Source organism: Sorex araneus, chromosome 1 (genome assembly GCF_027595985.1).
Source record: "Sorex araneus isolate mSorAra2 chromosome 1, mSorAra2.pri, whole genome shotgun sequence".
In the NCBI taxonomy this organism is placed as follows: Eukaryota; Metazoa; Chordata; class Mammalia; order Eulipotyphla; family Soricidae; genus Sorex; species Sorex araneus.
The window spans coordinates 346,515,741-346,540,329 of record NC_073302.1 but is presented as its reverse complement, the minus strand read 5'-3'; the positions used below and the strand labels follow the sequence as shown (position 1 = coordinate 346,540,329).

The 24,589-nt window shown below is 41.0% G+C and overlaps 1 protein-coding gene across 1 annotated transcript in view; it reads left to right on the top strand.

The window, feature by feature from the left end:
- The window catches only part of WRN (WRN RecQ like helicase), a 196,331-nt gene that overhangs the window by 97,800 nt on the left and 73,942 nt on the right, over positions 1-24,589 (top strand). Inside the window, exons 18-19 of the mRNA XM_055134049.1 lie at positions 625-707; positions 4,160-4,266. Coding sequence (XP_054990024.1) covers positions 625-707; positions 4,160-4,266 — 190 coding nt within the window. The remainder of the gene's footprint in view (positions 1-624; positions 708-4,159; positions 4,267-24,589) is intronic.

Sequence of the window (24,589 nt, the reverse complement as noted above, 5' to 3'; positions counted from 1 at the left end):
GTAAATAGACCCTGCTTTTTTTTAGTCACAGAATGTGACTCTGCCACTTCTCTTTTACATATCACAACCCTCGTACCTGGATGAGATTGTTTCTTGGCAGACCTTTGGGTTCTAGGACAGAGACTAATTGGCTTGGTTCTGGTATGGTGTCTTTTCTGAGCTCTCAGAATCCACTGGAGAATTATGGGTGTTGTGCATTTGCTCACGTTGAGGGGCAGGGATAGGTTAATGGCTTCATTGTCAGAGAGGGCTGAAGGTTTCTGGGTGGATTGCTAACACATTAAAAGGTTCACTGTAGGTTTGTGTATTTAATTAAGCTCTATACCTTTGGAACTTGATTGCTGGAAGTCAGAACCTAATTTCTAATGTCACCTTAATTCTGATTTGTCCTGACAGTATTGCCTTTTTAAATTTTGATGTATGAAGGGAAATCACAGAACTAAAATATGAGGCTACTACACACATGCATCATTATGTTCAGTTTTCAGTAAGTGACATGATGTGCTATTTAAAAATGTATCAGTCTTAGGGATTTACAGTTGTAATTAGGAATTTACAGTTGTAATTTATTGAATGATTGCTTTTATAAATTGTAGTATATTTTTACTTCCTGTTTATTTTTAGAGGCAAATATCGAATTGTATACATAACACCAGAATTCTGTGCTAGTTACTTGGACGTACTCCAGCAACTTGAATCTAATATTGGTAAGGAGCCTAAAATCTTAAAATGTCGTAAAGATTTTATTGATTTAAATTATCCTTTAAAATTAAAATCTATGGATAGATACTAATTTTTATTTCTCTTCAAGTTTGCTTCAAACCTTATCTCCTCTTGTATACTCTTAACAACGTAAGTCTGAAAGGTTAATATCAAAATCTGTTGTAAATTAATGCTAGTGTAATAAAAAATGGAAATAAACATTATGTCTCTAGGAAATTTCTCTGATACTGCTGGTGTCTTTCCTGTTTTATCCTGTAGGATTCTGTTATTTTCCTGCCACAAAACTTAGATTCCTGTATTATAATTGGCTAATTACACTATTTGTTTTCGTATGCTAGACTTAATAAAACATTCCAAATGAACACTACCATTCTTTTTTATTTATATTTGCAGTGTAGTACCTGGCATATAGTAGTAGACAGTTAAATGTATAATGAAAACAATTACACACTGTATTCTTTTAGTATATGTTAAAAACCAAAAAAGAATGAGAGCAGAAATTATCATTTGATTAAATATATTATGAAAGAATGTGTTCACCAGATGTTAAACTTTTTTTTTTTTCAATTGAATCACTGTCAGATACAGTTACAAAACTTTCATGTTTGAGTTTTTGATGTTAAACTCTTACTGTCAGGTTATATATTTGTTTTTATTTTTTATATATTTAATTTTTTTCTTTTTGGGTCACACCCAGTGATGCACAGGGGTTACTCCTGGCTCTGCACTCTGGAATTACTCCTGGCGGTGCTCAGGGGACCATGGGATGCTGGGAATCGAACCTGGGTCGGCTTCATGCAAGGCAAATGCCCTACGTGATGTTCTGTTGCTCCAGCCCCTATATATTTGTTTTTAATGGAAAAAAAATCTAATGTGTCTTATGGATTATTTCATAGGTTTCTTATTTTGTTTTCTTTTACTCTATGAAATTAGTAATTTTAGTAAATTCTAGTTTAGTTGTATGTTTCCTTTTAGAATTATGTATTCCTCGTAATCATGAATTACCTTTGTTTTTAGAAAAGTGTTTAGAATATGTTGTGTAACTAACTTAATAACCATAGTGATAATAGTTTTACAGTATTTTTAAAAACAGCAATTTTTTTATTCTACTCTCTTTTATGCTGAGCCCTGTCTTTACATTTTGGTAACAGATATGTTTACCATCTAGATAGGGGCTACCCACATTGGTTGGCTCAGTGGTTGGGGGTCACCTAGGTCAGCACAGTGCCTTTAGGGGCAGTTGGGGAACCCAACACAGGGCCTCCCAGGTGCTCGTTATGTGCTCTGCCACTTGAACTATTTCCCCAGTGCCTACTTTTCCACGTGTGGGGGAACTGAGGCTGAGAAGCTGACCAAGCGGCTCCAGGAGAGGCAGGTAGTGCATGGGGAGCCAGTTCTGCATTTGGGCCGCCTGCTTTGCAGCACTTATATTTCTCAGATCAGTCTCAAATAATGGTCATTTTCTGAAGGGATGTTTTTGTTTTTGGCCCAAATTGGGTTTTTTTTGGCTCATGTTTTAATTTAGTAATTGAGGACAGAGGTAATATTGTTTTTACTTTGAAAATCAGTTTACTGTAGAATGTGTGGGTGTTGTCCTTTGTCTTCAGAGCATTTCAGAGGATCTCTTGTGTGGTATGATGGGATCAATCATGGGGAGTGAGTGATACACTTAACCTTAATAGATATGATATTTATCTAGTAACTAAAAAAAATTTCTTTGACACTTAATCCATGATATAAAATTGAAGATATTACCAAAAAGGATAAAAAAATTTATTTGACACCTAATCTATGATACAAAATTGAAGATATTACCAAAAAGGAGTAGAACAGCTTTTTATTTTTTTAAAGGTCGGTTTTATTTTATATAGTGTTGTTCAAAGGGATGGTTTTGAGGATATTATATAAAGCAGATATTTATTTCTGTGTGTAATTTATGGACGGGAGTGATACCATAGCGGGTAGAGCATTTGCTTTGCACACAGCTGACCCGGGCTCGATTCCTTCTTCCTTCTCGGAGAGCACAGGCAAGCTACCGAGAGTATCCCACCCTCATGGTAGAGTCTGGCAAGCTCCCTGTGGCGTATTCGATATGCCAAAAATAGTAACAACAAGTCTCAGAGTGGAGACATTACTGGTTCCTGCTCGAGCAAATCGGTGGACGACAGTGCTACAGTGCTACAATAATTATGAAAGCTGGAATCCAAAGGATATTTTTCGAATTATGTATAAATTATTTTTTCTTTTATCTTTATTTGGATTACTTATCCTTTCTTTACGTGTAATATATACATATATGATATATATTCTGCATCAGTCTCTTCCGGGAGCTTTGTTTTATAGTCTCTGGATCTTGGCCGTTGATGGGATTACACAGCACTGGGGGTAGTTTGTGGGTGTGACTGTCAAGTTACTAGAAAACGGGGGATCTGGGTGAGCAGGCCCAGTCCTGGTCTGACCAGGCTTGGAGATCTCAGCCCCGGGTTCTGCATACCTTGGTTCCTCTGTCGGTTCTTTCATGGGTGAGGCTCGTCCAAGCATGTGGAGAGTGGTCTTGAGCATGGCTGTGGCTAGGTTCCGGAGGTCTTCCACTGCTGGGTCTCTCTTGGGGTGGGGAGGGAAACTCAACCCATCCCCCTCTGGGGTACTCTGGTGAAGACAGCCTAGTGTGGCTTTTTGCCATCATGCCAGGCTGTCTTCGCTGGAGTCCCCTCAGAGGGGGGTGGGTTGAGTTTCCCTCCCCACCCTGAGCAGAGCCCTGGCAGCCAAAGACCTCTGGAACCCAGCCACAGCCATATTCAAGGACACTCTCCACATGCTTGGACGAGCCTCACCCATGAAGGAACCGACAGAGGAACCCAGGTGTGTGTGGGACCTGTGGCTGAGATCTCAAAGCCTGCTCAGATCAGGACTGGGCTTCCTCCACCCAGATGCCCAGTTTTCCAGTAGCTTGGCAGTCACACCCACAAAGTCCCCTGGCACCATGTAATTTCATCAACGACCAAGATCCAGAGACTATAAAACAAAGCTCCTGGAAGAGAGCAACACATTTTTTCCTGGAGCAAATATGGCCGTGCGACTTCTTTATTTCTATTTTTATTTCTTTTTAATTTTTATTATTATTTATTCCCCCCCCCCCGCCTCACGGCAGAGCCTGGCAAGTTACCCGTGACACATTTTATATGCCAATAATAGTAGCAACAACATGCTGTTTTGTGTTCCTGGAGTGAGCACACGCCAATTAGGCTGCACTGCATGTGACAGGGACAAATGAAGACGTTACTGGCGCCTGTTTGAGCAAATCGATGAACAACGGGATGACAGTGATACAGTGATACAGTGATGATATATATTTAACCAAAGAAATTGACAGATTCATATGAATTTGTTCTTTTTGATTTTAATTTTCCCTGTTTCTGTTTTTCTCTTTTTATAGGAATCACTCTTATTGCTGTGGATGAGGCACACTGTATTTCTGAGTGGGGACATGATTTTAGAAATTCATACCGATCTCTGCACTCTCTGAGGAGAGTATTCCCCTCGGTAAGCTTTGCCAGCCTCAGTGACTAGGAGTGATGTGCTTAGCAGAGAAGAGTCCTGCATTACAGAGTGTCCAAGGCTGAGGACGTCTCAGTTAAGAGTAGATAAATGGATGATGTTAGCTAGAAAAAGATTTTTTTAAAAATTCTAACCCTGGTCTCCTCTTAATGGATGTAATTGATTTAAGAATACTATAGTGCAGGGACTGGCAAAGATTTTATGGAAGAGTTAGAGAATAAAATTTTAGATTTTGAATCACAAAGAAATGCTTTCTTTTTACAACCATTTAAAAAGTTTAAAACTGTACTTTGCTTGTTTAACATTGAAAAAAACCAAACCAAACCAAGATATGGGTCTGGTTTGACTTATAGAATCATTTATTCCTAAAAACTCCGGTTGGCTTCCGTTCTGTCTCAGTGATGTCTCAACCCATGTGACCTTCTGTTGTAGGATATTGGGAAGGCAGTGTACTCCTCTTTGCATCACCTTCAAAAAAATTTAAAAATTGAGCAATTCCAAAGAGGTTTTAATGCAGCTTTTACTACTAAAATTTCTGTCTTTACTAATTTTAATGAATAGCAAAGTTTCACAAGAATGTTCTACATGAATTATTTATCTTACAGGAATTGTTTGAATATTTGCAACATTTTTTTCCCTTAAAATTTCTACGAATCTTGAAGTCGTAGGAAATAGTGAAAAGCAGAAAGGGAGGTCCTGTATATCCTTCACCCAGTTTCCTTGGTGAGGTTTTGCTTGACTCTAGTATGATATCAAAACTAGGGAGATGGCACTGGCAATGTCTCCACAGATTATTTATTTATTTATTTATTTTTTTATTAGTGAATCACCGTGAGGTACAGTTACAAACTTACAAATTTTCGTGTTTGCATTTCACTCATATAGTGATCATTTACCCATCCCTCCACCAGTGCCCATTCACCTCCACCAGTGCTCCCAGTATCCCTCCCACCACCCCCACCCCATCCCCCACCACCCCACCCTGTCTCTGAGGCAGGGCATTCCCTTTTGTTTTCTCTCCATTTCGGTGTTGTAGTTTGCAATAGAGGTATTGAGTGGCCATCATGTTCGGTCTGTGGTCTACTTTCGGCATGCATCTTTCAAACTGAATGGGTCCTCCCAACATCCTCTACTTGGTGTTCCCTTCTCTATCTGAGCTGCCTTTTCCCCCAGCATGTGAGGACAGTTTCCAAGCTGTGGGGCTCCTGGTTCTTGCTACTACTCTACTACTTCTGGGTGTTAGTCTCCCATTCTGCTATTTTATATTCCACAGATGAGTGTGATCTTTCTATGTCTGTCTGTCTCTTTCTGACTCATTTCACTCAACATGATACTTTTCATGTTGATCCACTTATATGCAAATTTCATGACTTCATCTTTTTTAACAGCTGCGTAGTATTCTGTTGTGTAGATGTACCAAAGTCTCTTTAATCAGTCATCTGTTTTTGGGCACTCAGTTTTTTTTCCAGATTTTGGCTATTGTAAACAGTGCTGCAATGAACATACAAATGCAGATGTCAATTCTACTATACCTTTTTGCCTGACTGGGATATATTCCCAGAAGTGGTATTGTTAGGTCAAATGGGAGCTCAGTATCTAATTTTTTGAGAATAGTACATATTGTTTTACAAAAGGGCTGACGACTGGTTCATTCCCACCAGCAGTAAAGGAGGGTCCCTTTCTCGCCACATCCCAGCCAACACCAGTTGCTTTTGTTCTTTTGGATGTGGGCCAGTCTCTGGTGTGAAATGATATCTCATTGTGCTGCATCTCCCTGATGATAAGTGATGTAGAGTATTTTCTCATGTGTCTTGTAGCCATTCGGATTTCTTTGAGAAAATTTCTGTTCATTTCCACCCCTCATTTTCTGATGGGGTTGGATGTTTTCTTCTTGTAGAGTTCAACCAGTGCTTTGTATATCCTTGTTATCAACCCCTTATCAGATGGGTATTGGGTGAATATTCTTTCCTATTCTGTAGACTGTCTTTGTATTTTGGTCACTGTTTCTTTTGAGGTCAGAAGCTTCTTAGTTTGAGGTAGTCCCATTTGTTTATCTCTGTTTTCACTTGCTTGGCCAGTGGCATGTCATCTTTGAAGATACCTTTGGCTTCAGTGTCATGGAGGGTTTTGCCAACCTTGTCTTCAATGTACCTTATGGATTCTGGTCTCATGTTGAGATCTTTAATCCACTTTGACCTGACTTTTGTACATGGTGTTAGGTAGAGATCTGAGCCCTTTTTTTTTTTTTTTTTGCATGTAGCTGTCCAGTTTTGCCAGAACCATTTGTTGAAGAGGCTTTCCTTGCTCCACTTCACATTTCTTGCTCCCTTATCAAAGATTAGATGATCATATATTTGAGGGTGTGTGTCAGGATATTCAACCCTGTTCCATTGGTCTGGGGCTCTGCCTTTGTTCCAGTACCATGCTGTTTTAATTATAATCACTTTGTAGAAGAGATTGAGGTTGGGGAGGGTGATTCCTCCCATGTTCTTTTCCCAAGAATTGCTTTAGCTATTCGTAGAGGCTTATTGTTCCATGTGAATTGCAGGAGTGTTTGCTCAATTTTTTTTGAAGAATGTCAATCCTTATAGGGATTGCATTGAATTTGTACAATGTTTTGGGGAGTATTGCCATTTTGACAATGTTAATTCTTCCAATCCATGAGCAGCGGATATCTTTCCATTTCCTCGTGTCTTTTGTTTATTTCTTGAAGTAGTGTTTTGTAGTTTTCGTTGTACTAGTCCTTTACCTCCTTAGTTAAGCTGATTCTGAGGTATTGATTTTCCGAGGCATGATGATGAATGGAATTGCTTTTTTCATGTCCTTTCTTCTCTCTCTTTCTCTTATATTGGAAATCCATGATCTTTGGGGTATTAATTTTATAGCCTGCACCTTTACTATACAAGTCTGTTGTTTGTAGGAGTTTCTTGGATAGAGGCATTAGGGTTCTCCAAATATAGTATATCATCTGCAAATAGTGAGAGCTTGATTTCTTCCTTTCCTACCTGAATGCCCTTAATTTCTTTTTCTTGCCTAACTGCTATTGCATGTACTTTCAGTACTATATTGAACAGAAGTGGTGAGAGTGGGCATCCTTGTATTGTCCCTGATCTTAGAAGGAAGGCTCTTTTTTTTCCCCATTCAGAATGATGCTTGCCGTAGGCTGGGAGTAGATGGCTTTGACCATATTGAAGAAAGTCCCTTCTATACCCATTTTGGCTAGAGTTTTCATGATAAGCCAGTGCTGGGTCTTGTCAAATGCTTTTTCTGCATCTATTGATATGATCATTTGGTTTTTATATTTTCTTTTCTTGATATGATGGATTGTGTTGATTGATTTCCGAATGATAAACCATCCTTGCCTCCACGGGATGAATCCCACTTGGTCGTAGTGTATGATCTTTTTGATGAGTTGTTGAATTCTTTTTGCTAATATTTTGTTGAAAATCTTCACATCTGTGTTCATCAGGGATATCGGTCTGTAGTTTTCTTTTTTTGTGGTGTCTTTGTTTGCTTCTGGTATTAGGGATATATGAGACTCATAGAAACTGTTTGGGAGAGTTTCTGTTTCTTCAGTCTCCTGGAAAAGCTTGAGGAGAACTGGCAACAGGTAGGTCCTCTTTAAATGTTTGGAAGAATTCACTAGTGAATACATCTGGACTGGGCTTTTGTTTTTGGGAAGATTTTTGATTACAGTTTCAATTTCCTTGATGTTAATAGGACTATTCAGGTATTCCGGGTCTTCTTGATTCAGCCTTGGGAGATTATAGGAATCCAGGAATTTATTCATTTTTTCCAGATTCTTTTGTTCGTGGCATACAGACTTTCAAAAGAGTCTCTGATAATCTTTTGAATTTCTTTGGTAACTGTTATTATATTCCCCTTTTCATTTCTGATTCTGTTTATTAGGATTCTCTGTCTTTCTTTATGAGTCTTGCTAGTGGTTTATCAATCTTGTTTATTTTCTCAAAGAACCAGCTCTTGGTTTCATTGATCTTTCGAATTGTCTTTTGGGTTTCCATGTTGTTGATTTCTGCTCTAAGTTTTATTATCTCTTTCCTTCTGCCTGGTTTGGGCTCCTTTTGTTGGTCATTTTCTAAAATCTTGAGCTGTGAAGTCAAGTTATTTATGTGGGCCCTTTCTTCCTTCCTGAGAAATGCTTGCAGGGCTACAATTTTCCCCTTAATGCGGCTTTGGTTGCATCCGACAGGTTCTGTTAGTTCGTGTTTTCATTCTCATTTGTTTCCATGTACCTTTTGATTTCTTCCTTGAATTCCTTCCTGACCTACTCATTGTTCAACATTGAGTTGTTTAATTTCCAGGTGTTTGATTTGGCTTTCTGTTTCTGTACATGATTAACTTCTTTCTTCAGTGCATCATGGTTGAAAAGATAGCTGGTACAGTGTCTTATCTTCCTGATTCTGTTGAGGTATGTTTTGCAGCCCAGCAGATGGTCTACTCTGGAAAATGTTCCATGTGCACTGGAAAAGAATGTGTATTGTTTTTTTTTTCTTGTATATAAAGTCCTGTATAGCTCTGTTAGCCCCCTCTCTTCTTTTTCTTTCTTCAAAACCAGTATTTCATTGCTGAGTTTCAATCATTTTGATCTATTCAGAGGTGATAGGGCAGTGTTGAAGTCTCTAACTACTATTGTGTTGCTTGCAGTGTCCTTAAGGTCTGCTAGCAGTTCTTTTAGGTATTTAGCTGGTCCCTCATTGGGTGTGTACACATTTAGGAGTGTGATTTCTTCCTGCTGTACATAAATCTTGATTAATAAAAAATGGCCTTCACTGTCCCTTCTAATCTTTTTCAATCTGAAATCTATGTTTTCCGATACTAGTAAGGCCACCCCAGCTTTTTGAGGGAGTTGTTTGCTTGCAGGATTGTTTTCCATCCTTTGACTTTGAGTCTGTGTTTCTTCTAACTGTTCAGATATATTTCTTGTAGGCAACAGAATGTTGGGTTCAGTCTGAATCCATTTTGCCACTTTTTGCGTCTTGATTGGTGAATTTAGACCATTGACATTGAGAGAGATAATTGTTATGGAGTTTTGTGCCATCTTTCTGTAAGGGTTTGTTGTGCTTGTAGAGGTTTTTCTTGTCTTACAATAGCCCCTGTTGACCTTCTTTTAGATTTGGTTTTGAGACTATGAAGTTCCTAAGCTGTTGCTCATCCGCAAAATAGTGTATCGTTCCTTCGAGTTTGAATGAGAGTTTAGCTGGATAAAGTATTCTTGGCGAATTGTTCACTTCATTGAGTTTTTTCACTATATCCCACCACTGCCTTCAGACTTGGAGGGTTTCCTCTGATAGGTCTGCTGTGAATCTAAGGGGTGCTCTTTTGTATGTGATTTCCTTCTTTGACCTTGCTGCTTGCAGTATTGTGTCTCTATCCATGACGTCCATCATTCTAATATGATATGTTTTGGAGTTTTTTTAATTAGGGTCTCTTTTAGCTGGCACCCTTCAGGCTCCTTGAATCTGGATGCCTGCATCCTCCAGCTCTGGGAACTTTTTAGCAATGATTTCTTTGCCTGTGGCTTTTTCATTGGGGTTGCTTCCCTGTCCTGGTTCTCTGAGGATTCTAATGTTGCTCCTCTTGGAATCATCCCCTAAGACTCTGATTCGCACTAGAGCTATTTTGAGTTCTCTTCCTATTGTTTGTTGTTGCCTATAGGCTTCCTGCAACTCATCTTCAAGCTCACTGATTCTGTCTTCTGCTGTAGCCATTCTATTGTTGAGGACACCAACTGAGTTTTTTATTTCATCTACTGAATACTTGATTTGTGACACTTCATTTTGTAGCTTCTTTATTTCTGCTCTTATTTCTTCCTGTATTTTCTTGGTGTCTGTTCCATTGTTTCTTTCATCTCTTCCTCTAATTTAATGGGTATCTGTTCCGTAATTTCTTTGAGTTCATTGAACATCTTCAGTATTTCATCTCTGAATTCTTTATCGGAGAGGTCATGTTTGTGGGAAACACCTATTGAGGCTTCTGGACTCCTTTCATCATCCTCTCCTTGTGGTGTGGATTTGCACTGTTTCTTCATGTTGTTGTGGTGGTATGGAGGAGTGACCTTCAAGATCACTATCTCAAGGATTCTGGCTGGGCTCGGTCGATGGTGGTCGCCTTTTTATTTTCCTCTTCTAGAACATGTCCTTCCTCTTAGATGGTCCTCTGTTCCTTACCTGAGGCCTCAGGTGATGCTTTCGGAGTGTGTGCTTTTTTACATTGGGCTTGTAGTGCTGCTTGTATTCATTGGTGTTTTGGTGAAATTGGAATAGACTAGCGGCTTATTGGCCTACTGGGCTGGGGATAGCTAGGATGTTATTCACGGATTTAGGTAATGAAGACTGAGATCTAACAACAGATTGCTGGATTTGAGGAAAGTAACTTTGGGCTCTAAAAGAGGCCACGCCCACTTCTTTGGAGGCCTCGCCCCTGCAACATAGGCCACACCCCTTGCCCAGCTGTAGCTGGTTCAGAGGCGCTGTCTGGGACGTGGGAAGTGCAGGTTGGGGGAGGTCCCCTTCCTGGGCTGGAAGAGAAAACGGCTGCGGTGCTGGGGAATGGCGTGCTAGCCAAGTGGCAGTCCCGGGCTGGGGGCGCCACAGATTATTCTTGTCTCACCAATTGCACAGATACTCCTGAGTCTGTGTATATGTGTGCTGTTCTGTACAATTTTATGTGGGTTTGTCTGATGCTATTGAAATAAAGATACAGGACTCTTCCATTAACAGAAGGCTTCTCGAAACTGACATTTTAGGCCACACCTGTCATACTGCTCTCTCCACCTTCAGTCCATGGTGATCTCTAGTTCTTTCTCTGTCTATAACTTTGTTACATCAAGAATATTACATAGATGAAATCGTGCAGTTTTTTGTTGCCTTTGAAAGTGACTCTTTGCACTTTCTTGAGTTCATTCAAGTACTGATGTCTGTTTAAGTTTGTTTTTCTTAATTGCCATCTTAGTATGGGTTCCACCATCATTGGCTTAACCATTCACCGGTAGATGAGCTTTTTATGGTCTTGCAAGTCTGGGGCTCTTTTGAATATCACTGCCGTGAAAAGACACTTATAAGCCAACAGCATTTATTTATTTATTTTTGGCTTTTGGGTCACACTCAGTGGTGCTCAGGGGTTACTCTGGGTGTAACTCAGGGAATATATGAGATGCTGAGGATTGAACCCAGGTTGACTGCATGCAAGGCAGATGCCCTTTCTGCTGTACCACAGCTCTGACCTCAAGTAATTGAATAGTTAACTTGTGAACTAGAGATTGTTCTTCTTTTGGATATATGCCTGGGAATGTCATAACGAGGTTGTTATAAGTACATGATTAATTTAAGAATTTTCATTTTTATTTTTGTTGTAACGTTGACTTTTATTACTGTGTATGTTTTTGTTTCCTATCTCTTCAAGAGTGTATTAATACCATATCTGCCGACAATTTCACTGACCACCCACCACACTTCTCCAGACACCCCCTTCCCTGGTCTCCATTCCCACTGCCCTCCGGAGGCCTCCATCTGCATGCAATCCCCAAATTTAATATTTTGTTTATTCCTTTGCTTTGTGTCTTTAGTTCTGCACATGAGTGAAATCATCTGATGTTTGTCTTCTGATTTATTTCACTAAGCCTGATTCCCTCAAGTTCTATCCATGTTGCAAGTGCTGACTTCATCTTTTTTTAACATAACTGAGTAATATTTTCTGGTTTGCATATACTCTAGAGATTTTTAATGGACACTCGTTGGTGAAGTAAACATATAATTCTATATCCGTTGTTTATTATTGAGGGCAAGTTATCTTGAGCTCATCCACATTTTTTATTTTGATGTTCCCTACCCACATTTTATAATTTTGGTGTCTAATTGCTTCTTACTGGTTTTATTTTCAGTTTATAGGCATTCCTTTTGTTTCTCTTGTGAGACTGGCTTAGTAGAGATGAATTCCTCTAGCCTTTGTTGTTTTTTTTTTTTTTTAAATGTAGGAGTACTAGTATTTATTCAGCCATTTATTAAGCTGATTGAATTGTGAGTGAACTCCACATTACTTTTTTTATTCAGAATGTTAATTTATTTTTTATTACTATTTTTTTAATCACCGTGAGATAGTTACAAAGCTTTCCTGTTTCAGTTTCAGTTATACAATGATTGATCACCCAACACTCCACCTGCACATCTTCCCACACCAGGGTCCCCAGTATTTCCCCCATCCTGCCCTGCCCCCTCCTATATGGCAGATAATCTTCCCATACTCCCTTTTGTATTGCTTGTTATGAATAGCATAAAAAGTTGTGTGGCCTTGAGAGTAGCCGTGTGCTCCTGGAATTCTAGAAGTTTTAGATAATTAGGGTCTGGAGAAATCTCGGCAGAGAGTCGCTCAGTTCGGACATTTTTAATTTTTAAAAAAATTTGTTTTTATCAATTTATTTACTGAATCACCAGGAGAACAGTTACAAATCTTTCAGGTTTAAGTCTTGGTCATACAGTGATTGAACACCCATCTTTTCACCAGGCACATTTTTCACCACCAAAAACCTCAGTATACCCCCCATCCCTCACCTTACCCCTACCTGTGTGGCAGATAATTTCTACATCACTCTCTCTCTACTTTGATTACATTCAGTATTTCAACACCAGACCCATCATTGTTATTTGGGATTTTACACCAACACTCAGACCTGCCAAAAAGGCAGCATTAGACAGTTTGTTTTTTGTTGCTGATTATGAGTAGCATCTGATGTTGCGGCTGTGGTAGCGGCCACACAATTTTGGAATTCTGAAATTTTAATAATTAAATATAGAGGGATTTCTGCCAAACGCCACTGGGTTCTGAGATTTGTATGTGTGTCTCTGGGATGATGGCTGTTAAGCAGCTTGATCAGTAGCCAGAGGGGCCGTTCGTGGGCAGCAACTCATGGGACTGGGGAGGACAAGGGCCGGCTCCACCCCCATCCTGTGAGGCCCTGAGTATCTCGTCACTGTGAGCCCATACCTGACTCTCCAGTGGCCTCTGGAAGATGGCGGCCACCGAGCCATCAGGGGGAATAGGTGGAGGGACGACACCTTTTCCCATCTGGGTTGGCCTAGCACCAGTACCCAAATGCGAAGTCCAGATGCATTTCTGCCAAAAGCTGTTGGGTTTCCCTATTCCTTTGTGAGTCTCTGGATTATGGCCATTAAGCAGCTTGTTCAGTAGCCAGAGGGCTCAGAGATTCTTTTGTGTGTCTCTCCATCATGGCCATTAAGGACCTTAAGTAGGAACCAGAGGCAGTTTGTGGGCATTACCTCCAGAGCCCCATGGGGTGGGGGGATGGGGGATGAGAAGGACAGGCCCATCCTCTATCCCTTGAGGCCTGGACTTTGTCTTCACTGAACCCACATACCTACATTTCTTATTGGGTTCTGGAAGTTGGCAGCTGCTGGGGCTTTAGGGGGCAGGACAACGCCTGCCCCTTTTGAGGCACCCAGTGAAGTCGGCCTGGCTCAAAGTCCAGAGGCATCTCTGGGGTGAGCTGCTCGGTTTGGAGATTCTTTGTGTGTCCCTGGATCATTGCCCTTGTTTCCATCTTTTCCAGAGAAATAAACTATTGGCATATGCCCTACGGGGCACTCCTGCTTGCCCTAACTGCAACTTCTGATCTCTCTAGAGATTTTTGGGTCTCTGAAGTAAGGCCAATAAATGAGCTTGTATGGCTGAGTCGGAGGTGGTTTGTGGGCGTGGCTCCCACATACCTTTAATTTCTGGGTAAACTTGGTCCCAAGTTGTTGGGTCTGGCCAAAGGCTCAGCAGCAGTTTTGGGATATCTGGAAGTCTGAAGGCACCATTAGGCTGCTGATGCACCCGCCCCACAGGTACAGGTTGACCTGCTGGTGGCACCATACCCCCAGCCTTTGTTCTTGTAATTCCTTTATCACTCCTCAACTATGAATGATAGTGTAGCTGGGACAGTATTTTTTATTTAGTTTACCCTTCTGGTCTGTAAGAATTCTCTGCCATTCTTGGTTGACTTTCTCTCCCCCACCCCCCCTTCCAGTTTTAGGTTTTGATTACGGTTATCCTGGCTCTGTGATTGGGAGTAGCTTCCAGATCAAACCTGGGCCTCCTGCATTCAAGGCATGTGTCTTTTTGAATGTTTTTTTTTTTTTTTTCTAGTTTACTATCTCAGCTTCATGTAATTAACTTCTTAATCCTCTTTTATTTTTAAGTTTTATTTATTTATTTACAAACTTGGTCACAGTTTATTACATTCAGTATTCCAACACCAATCGTATTCTATTATTTTAGTTCAATTCTTGTGTTTTTTCTCTTTGATTTTTATTTGGAATTTGCTCATATTTTCTCTGTATTTTTTTTTAATGCTAAGTTTGTTCTTCTACTATTCTAATTTTAGTGAGCATGATAAAGAATATTTCCTTGCCCCACACTTGGAAACTGGCCTCACATGCTGGGGGAAAAGGCAGCTCAGATAGAGAAGGGAACACCAAGTAGAGGATGTTGGGAGGACCCATTTGGGTTGGAAGATTCGAACTAAAAGTAGAGTATAGACTGAACATGAAGGCCACTCAATACCTCTATTGCAAACTACAACACTCAAAAGGAGAGAGAAGAAAAGGGAATGCCCTGCCACAGAGGCAAGGTGGGGTGGTGGGGGATGGGGTAGGGGTGGCGAGAGGGATACTGGAATCATTGGTGGAGGTGAATGGGCACTGGTGGAGGGATGGGTAAACGATCACTGTATGAGTGAAATGCAAACACAAAAGTTCATAAGTTTGTAACTGTACATCACAGTGATTCTCTAATAAAAAAAAATTAAAAATAAATAAATAAATATATAAAAAATAGAATATTTTCTGAAGGAGCCAGAGCTTTAGCACAACAGGTAGTGTGTTTGCCTTGTATGTGGCCAACTGGGGTTTGTATTCGGCATTCTATATAGTCCTTCTGGCACTGCCAGTGGTAATTACTGAGTGGAGAGCCAGGAGTAAGCCCTGAGCACTGCCCCCAAAACGGAAAAAAAAAACAAAAAACAAAAACCAGAGTATTCCTGTGTATTCTTCTTCAGATGGTTCAGTTCTGTTGTATTACAACATTCCCCAAGGGTTTAGTCTTGATTCCAAAATTGGGTGAATTTATCTGTCTTCTTATTTGGTTCTGTACTCTGTAGTTATTGCTGTGAGTTAGGCTAGAAATGTTTCCTTCCCAGTTTCATCAAAACTCGTTGTTTCATAAGTCATCAGAACTTGATGTTAGAATCCAAGGTTTCAGATGTTGGGCTTTGGATGTTTGCCCGAGACACAGAACTTCCTGTTGAAGCAGAAGCCTGCTCCACCATCAGAGTGGCTGGAGCTCTAGAGGGGTGTGGCGGTGAGGGTAACCCTGCACCCTTTCTGTAGGGAGGAGACCAAAAGGTAGTTGTGTAGAGCCGGGTGTACAAGCCTGGGCCTCTGTGGCTCCGTGAGCAGAGGCCGCTGTGAGCTGGAACCACTGGGAATTAAGGCAGACCCGGCCAGAAGTGCTTGGACTGGAACCTCAGAATGCAGCGGACTCCTGAAGGTCCTGCAGGCAGTCCTCGCAGCTTACCTTAATGCAGAACCTCTGGTGTGCCGTGGGCCAGGCTGGCTCTGTCTCAGCCCAGGGAGCCCCAAGAGGGAGCCTCGATGTGTCTTCAGCCCAGAGTTTCCACAGTCAGGTCTTCCCGGAGGTGCCCTTGCCATTCTCCAGGGCGGTGAGTCCTGGGAAACCCACAGAAACACGCTTGTGTTGGGGAGCTTGCTCAGTGGGTGCTGGCATTGGTGAGCCCCGGGATGGACTTGGTGCTCCCAGCAAGTTCTCTGGTTTCCCTGAAAGGAATGCGCATGCTGCTGCTGGCTTGTGCGTGTGGCCTGGTGTTCACTAGGACCCACCAGGTACTTCGGAGCCCCGACAGAGGGGTTGGAGATGTGTCTTTTGACCTGAGTGCCTGTTTTATCTTCACCAGTGTTCCTTCCACCAGTGCACATGCTGTGCGGACAGAGAGCCAGTGGGTGGGGAGTCTCCATATTGTCCTCTCCTCCTCCTGCTTCTCACACTGAGGCTTCAGTTTCTCACAGTTCCAGTGTGTCTGTGTCCCTTCCAGCGAACCGCTCCCTTTGTGCTCAGATTCAGGATTTTTGCTCCCCAGAGTTCTGATCTCTGAGGGGAAGCCTCTCCTTTTCTTTTTTTCTTTTTTTTTCTCTTCAAAAATGATTTATATAAACTTAAGTGCATATTTTCATTTTACTCACTTTTTAAAAATAATCTCTGGTTTTAATCATTTTCTATTCAGTTAACAATAGATATGGAACAACAGTATCCACATTTTTTTTAATTTTTATTTTTTTAAATTTATTCTTTTATTGAATCACCATGTGGAAAGTTGCAAAGCTTTCAGGTTTAAGTCTCAGTTAAACAATGCTCGAATACCCATCCCTTCACCAGTGCACATATTCCACCACCAAGAATCACAGTATACCTCCCCCCTCCCCCCACCTTCCCAGTCCCCCATGTGTAACTGGTAAATTTTACTTTACTTTCACATTACTTTGATTGCATTCAATATTTCAACAGAAAACTCCTATTATTGATTTGGAGTTTCTCCCCCCTAACGTCAACCTGCTGAGAAGAAAGCATTTGATAATTTGTTTTCCATTGCTGAGAATGAAGAGATATGAGGTCGAGAGGCCACACTAGCAGCTGCACGGGTTTGGATTTCTGTATTTTAGTAACTAAGTCCAGAGAAATATCTGCCAGAAATTGCATCATTGTAAGCTTGTACCTCTCAGCTACTTTATATTCCACATATGAGTGCAATCTTTCTATGTCTGTCTCTTCCTGACTCATTTCACTCAGCATGATACTTTCCATGTTGATCCACTTATATGCAAATTTCATGACTTCATGTTTTCTGACAGCTACGTAGTATTCCATTGTATAGGTACACCAGAGTTTCTTTAAGCAGTCATCTGTTTTCGGGCACTCTGGTTTTTTCCATATTGTGGCTATTGTAAACAGAGCGGCAATGAACATAGAAATGCAGATGTCATCTCTACTATAGCTTTTTGCCTCTCCGGGATATATTCCCAGGAGTGGTATTGCTGGGTCAAATGGAAGCTCAATTTCTAACTTTTTGAGAATCGTCCATATTGTTTTCCAAAAGGGCTGAACCAGTCGGCATTCCCACCAGCAGTGAAGGAGAGTCCCTTTCTCCCCACATCAATGCCAACACCGGTTGCTTTTGTTTTTTGGGATGTGGGCCAGTCTCTGTGGTGTGAGATGGTATCTCATTGTTGTTTTGATCTGCATCTCCCTGATGATTAGTGATGTTGAACATTTTCTTATGTGCCTCTCAGCCATTCAGATTTCTTCTTTGGAAAAGTTTCTGTTCATTTCATCACCCCATTTTTTGATCGGGTTGGCAGTTTTCTTCTTGTGGAGTTCAACTAGTGCATTGTATATCCTTGTTATCAACCCTTTATCGGATGGGTACTGTGTAAATATCCTTTCCCATTCTGTAGATTGTCTTTGTATTTTGGTCACTGTTTCTTTTGAGGTGCAGAAGGGAAGCCTCTCCTTTTCTGCATGGGAATGAGGGCACACTCTTCTCCCGTTTCGGTCCGGAGGGCTGGGGCTCAGCCTTGCACTCCCAGGAAGAAGCTCCGTGTCCCCGAGCCTCCTCCCAGCCTTAGCTCATGGGGCCCAGGAATGCCCCAGGCAAGACCCTGTGTGGCTCCCCAATGGTTCACATTGCCTTTCCTTGTGGAGATGATCATCTTTGAGTCTCCAGTTTATCTAATTTACTTTTTCCCGAGGCAGGTTTTCTGTGGAGAGGAATTGACTCTGGGATCCTGCCAGTTTGTCGTCCTGAATTCGTGCAGACCCATGTTTAGTTTTTAAGAAGCCAAACTCTTCCAGCTTGCCAGCAGTGTGTGAGGGATCCAGTTGCTCTCCTGCTTCACTCACATTTGGCATTTCCACCATTTTTAATTTTAGTCGTTTTGATAAGTGTGGGTTGTTATTTTGTGTGTTTAATTTGCATTTCTTTAACAGCTAATGATGGTGAATATCTTTTCATGTGCTAATTGCCTCTGATGAAATGCCTGACCTAATTTGATTTTTTTTTACTGTTGAATTTTAAAGAGTCTTAAAAGTATATTGTATAAGGGCTGGAGTGGTAGCACAGCGGGTAAGGTGTTTGCTTTGCACACGACCAACCCAGGTTCGATTCCCAGCATGCCATATGGTCCCCCGAGCACCGCCAGGGTTGATTCCTGAGTGTAGAGCTAGGAGTGATCCCTGTGCATTGCCAGGTGTGACCCTAAAAGCAAAAAACAAACAACAAAAAAAACAAAAGTATATTGTATAAATGAAACCTCAGTCACATATCTAGTTTGCAAATGTCTTTTTTCCAAGTCTTTTCACTCTCTTCACAATATTGTTCACGTGGCAAACATTTTTTTTAAATTTATTCTTTTATTGAATCACCATGTGGAAAGTTACAAAGCTTTCAGGTTTAAGTCTCAGTTATACAATGCTTGAACACCCATCCCTTAACATTTTAAGTGGAGGAAAAAAAAAGTATTTCTTTTCCTTCACAAATTGTGCTATTCACCTAGCCTTGAATCCTGAAGACTTTGTCCTATATTTTTTTTCAAAACTCTGTTTACTAATCTTTTTTATCAAAGCCCATGATCTGTTTTGAGTTGTTATATTGCCTTCTCGAGTACAAGGTGTGAGGTTTTAGTTGTGATTGGCTTTTGGGTGCCTGTAGATTTCCAGGTCTAACCACTTGCTGGAAAGAGTGTCCTTCTTTAATCTGGAAGAGTGTGGGCTCAAGACAGGTCCCAGGGAATCCAGCAGCTCTTCTGTGGTTCTCAGCCAGCTGACTGGCAGTTCAGTGTGCAGGCTGGAGGACGTAGTACTGTGTGGGCCCTGCAGTGCCAGGATTACTCAGGCCACGCCAGAGGTGCTCAGGGACCTCTCCAGGTCCGCACCTGGGCCTGCAGGTACTGCCACCTGTGATGAGTGGGATCCGACAGTCAGCAGCATGCGAGGCATGTCCCTAACTCCTATACTGCCTCCTTCTCCACGGCTGACTTTCCATGGAAGAATCCCGACATACTCGGTATCTCTGTACACAGAAGACCAGCAAGCATCTCAGTCAGACGCAGAGCATCTCAGGTGTCTTCCAGATAATTCTCTCTACCCAGCTCTGCTCTTACCTCAGTCTCTGTCCGTCTCTTGGAGTCTCCACTCCACCTTCCTGCTCTTGTGTCACATTTGGAATTACTAAGTCTTTTTTCCTCCTCATACTTCATCCCACATTTAAATTCATCCCAGTATTAGGAAACCTCATGGGGCCAGCAGATGTGTCCATAGAGCATCTAATCACTTCCCTCTTGGTCCCTGCCATTGCAAGGACACAAGCTACCATCTGTCTTCACCTAGGCTATTATTGTCATCCTGCGTTTTTTGCCCTTTTCCTCCATCACTCTAAGTAACATCAGAGAGATGCTTTTTAAATATGTCAGATAGATCAGATCTACTGATCCAAACCCTCAGCTAGGAAGTCTTTTCATCTTAAAAGCATTATTTCTTTGTGTGTGTGTGTGTGTGTGTGTGTGGGTGGGTGGGTGCTGAGGATTAACCTAGTTGTATGTAAGGCATGTGCCACCTCTGAGCCAAATCTCTAGCCTTTTCCTTTGCTATTTTATTTTTGATTTTTTAAATTTTTCTTTTTTTTTTTTTTTTTGCCTTTTGGGTCACACCCGGCGATGCACAGGGGTTACTCCTGGCTTTGCGCTCAGAAAGTACCCCTGGCGGTGCTCAGGGGACCATATGGGATGCTGGGAATCGAAACCGGGTCGGCCTCGTGCAAGGCAAACGCTCTACCCGCTGTACTATCGCTCCAGCTCCCAATTTTTAAAATTTTTTTATTTTAATTTTTCTTTTTCTTTTTGGGTCACACTCAGAATGCACAGGGGTTACTCCTGGCTCTGCACTCAGGAATCACTCCTGGCAGTGCTCGGGGACCATTCCTTTGCTATTTTTTTTTTAAATGTACTTACTGTTTTAGTTGCTGGTCACATTTTATTAATTGTGAGCTCCTGCTAGAATATTCTTTGTGTGGAGCAATTTGTTTTTTTGTGGTTTAGCTTAAGATAGCACTTGAAGCTTGGTAGGTTCTCAGTAAGTAGTTGAGGAAAAATTTTCTCATTGCAGAGAAGTTCCTTCCTCACCTAAGAAGTTGGAGGTACAGTGGGACAACTGCTGTATAGAGACTGCTTATTCTAAAGCAAATACTTTAAAAGAAGTATCAAATAGAGTTTCTGCCCTAAAGTCACTTTATTGGGTAAAATAAAATGAGTCTCATATGAGTAGGAATAGTAGTGTCGGCTAATGAACGTATAATAATCGAGAAAGATGAATAATGTTAATAGATTTGTAATAGAGCAAGAAGGTATTTGGTGAAAGAATCTGGGTGTATTATTCCTTGAGGATGGCTTTCCATTAATTTAGAGTGGGTTAAAGTAAGCTTGTGGTAACTGGGAAAATTGCTTTCTATAATCCTTTACCAGGCATTTGATTTCTAGAAAGATTGCTTTAAATATTTTATGCAGTTCTTAAGCACTTTCAGTTTTGAATAAAATCTCATATTATGTCTCTCTGGTTGTGCACTCTACTGGGTCATTTTCATTTCTTGGGAGGATTTCATACAGCACCAGGTGCTCATGAGAGATCCGCCCTGACCCGCCCCGCCCCCCAAGGTGTTTTTACTGAGTGGTGGAAAGTGCCACCTGGTGGTTGTGGACACCATTTCCTTTACTGGTCTCCGTGCCTTCCCTTCGTCCACTTCTAATTACACTTGGTAATTTTACGGTGCTGAACAGCAATGCTTCACACCATGTTACTTCATTGGGCTTAAAAATAGCAGAGGAATCACCAAGCCATTAGCATGAGGATTCACATTTGGAGAGAATTGGTTAAAATGAGTCTTAAGAATTAGCAGTCAGACTGAAAACTCTACATCAGTCTTAAGATTTTAAACAATTCAAATAATAGGAACTGTGGGATCATGAGTTATGTTGGTTATTTTCCATGACCTTTTCTCCAGACCTTTCACAGATACCATTATATACTATGCCCTCAGTAACTGTGGAATGAGTGAATGAATTAATGCTATGTGACACGAGGGAGTACAGTTTGAACTAGCAGCATGGTCCAAACTTAGAAGCAGATGGAGTACTTATAATTCCCCGAATCTGTGGGTTTTATGCCATTGAAATATATGAGTATAATTACCTAGTCATATATACATATATACTTATATGATTTCTCAAATTATACTTACAAGATTAATTTATATTTTGTTTCTTGTTTTAATAAAACTTGGAATTAACAAACATTTGCAAATTAAAAAAATAAGAGCTTCATGAGTTAACTTGATATTCTGCTAGGTGACAATTTATCATTCAAATTTGTTTGCTTTGTTTGGAAATTATTTGGGTGTTTTGTTTTATGCTGCATCTGACCCCAGAAGCCTAGGAGGTTGTTCCTGATGGTGCTCAGGAGAGCATACAACACTGGCGATCAAATCCAGGCCTCCAGTATGGAAAGCATATGCTTACCCCCTGAGCTGCCTGTCTAGTCCTCCTGCTGCTGGAAAGGGTGTAAACCATTACAAATTACACTCTAATGACAACATAAACAGGGAGTGTCTCTCACCAGTTTGTATGGCCACTTTTCTCCTAACAAGCCAGGTTCTTATTTTTCATTTTACTGTTTTTTGTAAGGACAACTCCCAGGGAAGCTTGGATGCCACCAGGACTCGCCTAGTAATGCCTGTTCTAGAGGGTGGTGTCCTGCCATGCCAGGGCTAGACTTGGCCTTACATGCCAGGCAGATGCTGTACCATATGAGCGATCTTCCTAACCCCAGAGCGTTCTTTTTCTTTTTTTTTCTCTTTTCCCAAGATTTTTTTTATTGAATCACTGTGAGATAGACCCTTTCAAAGCTGTTCATGATTAGGTTTCAGTCATATAGTGTTCCAACACACCCGTCCCTCCACCAGTGTACATTTCCCAGCACCAGTGTCAGGCCTTCCTCCCCCAACTCACCCCAGCCTGCCTCTCACAGGCATCTCTCTCTCTCTCCCTCCATACCTCCCCCCCCCTCTCCCCTTCCCCCTGGTTTATAAATCTTAAGTATTATAAAACACCACATGGTTTTAAGTAAAGAGATTCTGTTCTGTCTAAAAATGTTTAGAACTTCTGAAGTGAATATAAGCAATTATTGCTTACATTTTAATATATTCCATTATTTTGTTTTCCAGTTGTGGAAGTGTTTCTTTTTCGTTTTTTTTTTTTTTAAAATAGATGCCCTTCTCAGTAATGCTTATGCCTCAGGCCAGCAAGGGTCTGGCTATATTTGGGGGCTACTGGAACCCCACCTTGTAATGCTAGCGGTGAGGGTTGGTGAGAGTGGGAAGCTGAGCTTGTGGTCTCAAAGCCTTGGGCTTATTAAGCTCCTACTATCCCACTAAATTATATCCCTGGCCTGGAAGCAGCATTTAAAACCAACTTTCTAGATTATTGGAGGTGAAAGAGTAAATTTGTAATTTTTCATTGTCAGTAGATCACTGAAGTAGTGATTTCTATTTTCTTATGTCCTAGAGCAGCAAAGTGGGTTTTTTTCCCTTTTGTTTTTGCACCACACTTGGGGGTGCGCAGGGCCTCCTCACGGCAGTGCTGCTGGGGCTCTGACCCAGGACTCCAGCACAGAAAGCAGGTGCTCCAGCCCTTCGAGCCACGTTCACCAGTAGAAGAATTTTTAAGTTAGAAATTTTAAGTCATGGACTCTTACCCGTTTCTAATTTTGGTGAAAAATGGAGGCCAGTTATGGTGGTTTGCTTTGCACGTAGCAGACCCAGGTTCGAATCAGTATTGAGCACTGTCAGGAATAATCTGAGCAGAGATCCAGTAGTTAGGCCTGAGTATAACTGGATGTGGCCCAAAATAAACAAAAAAAATTCTCTCCCCAAATGCATTGTCAGGTCTCGGAGTGGGCCCCTGTGCCTGGAATTCTAGCACAGATATTTTTTTTTTTTCACTGCAGTGACACTATCCAGGATTGCAGAACTTCTCGAATGCTTACTAGAAAATATGTCTAGCACATTACATATTTTATCTGTATTTTTCCTGCATTTGATCTTCACAGAGACTATGATATTGTTACTGTTATTGTTGTCATTTTATAGATGGGAAAAGCATAGCTTAGAGAGTGAAAGAGAAAACGCAATCTCACATCTTCTTAGTGACAAAGATTGGATTTAAACTTGAGTTATCTGATTCTAAGCCAGATTATTTTCAGTGTTATGCAGTATTTTTCCTGACTTTTCAGTTAACTTCTTCAATAGTAATCATGTTTCATTTAAAAAATGAATTTCCTGCCAGTGTATATACATTACATTTTGTGGGAATAAATGAAGCACTCATCCTGAGCTCTTTTTGGTGTGGGGGACACACACAGCTGTGACCAGGGCTTACTCCCAGCTCTGTACTGCAGAGTTGCAGGATATCTGGTCATACTGATAGTTTTTCCATTTTCAAAAGTACTTTCAAATTGTGTTACTTTACTGAACTTTGAGACACCCTCCTCCTTTTCCCCGATACACACTCACTCTTAGTTGTCGTAGTGTCTGGGTGGTGATGCTGGGGATTTCGGTGTCAGTGTGGCTCAGCATAGGTGACGTTGCTAGGGAACTTGTGGACTTCGCTCAAGGAAGGCGTTTTACTGCTGAGCCACACTCCCAGACCCTTAAGATACTTTCTAGTTAAAAAGAACTGTGTTAGTTGTAAAAGTAGTTTAAAATTTTAAATAAATTGTGTCTTGTTTTCCAAGTTCTATAACTGCCCTTTTGCCAGCTGTACATAGGATCTCACTCACAAGACACTCGCATTGACTTTTAAGGCAGATGCCCTGTGTCTCAAGAACTCTTCAATGAATCTTATCTACTGTATGCTTAATGGGTCAGAATTATGTCAGAAACTCATTTTTGGCTATAGATGACTTAGGAACAAATTTTAAGAGAATTGGTATTTTTTTTCCCTGATTTTGAAGTGTGAGAGGTTACTTAGCCCGCCCGAAAAATCGGTGATTAACGGGATTTTCGTGATTCGTGATTTTGAAGTAATAGCATAGTTGGTTTTAATTCCCTGTGTTAAGAGGGACAGAGTATTGTCTAGTTAAATGATGTTATTTTGCTTTAGAATTTTTAAAAGATTAC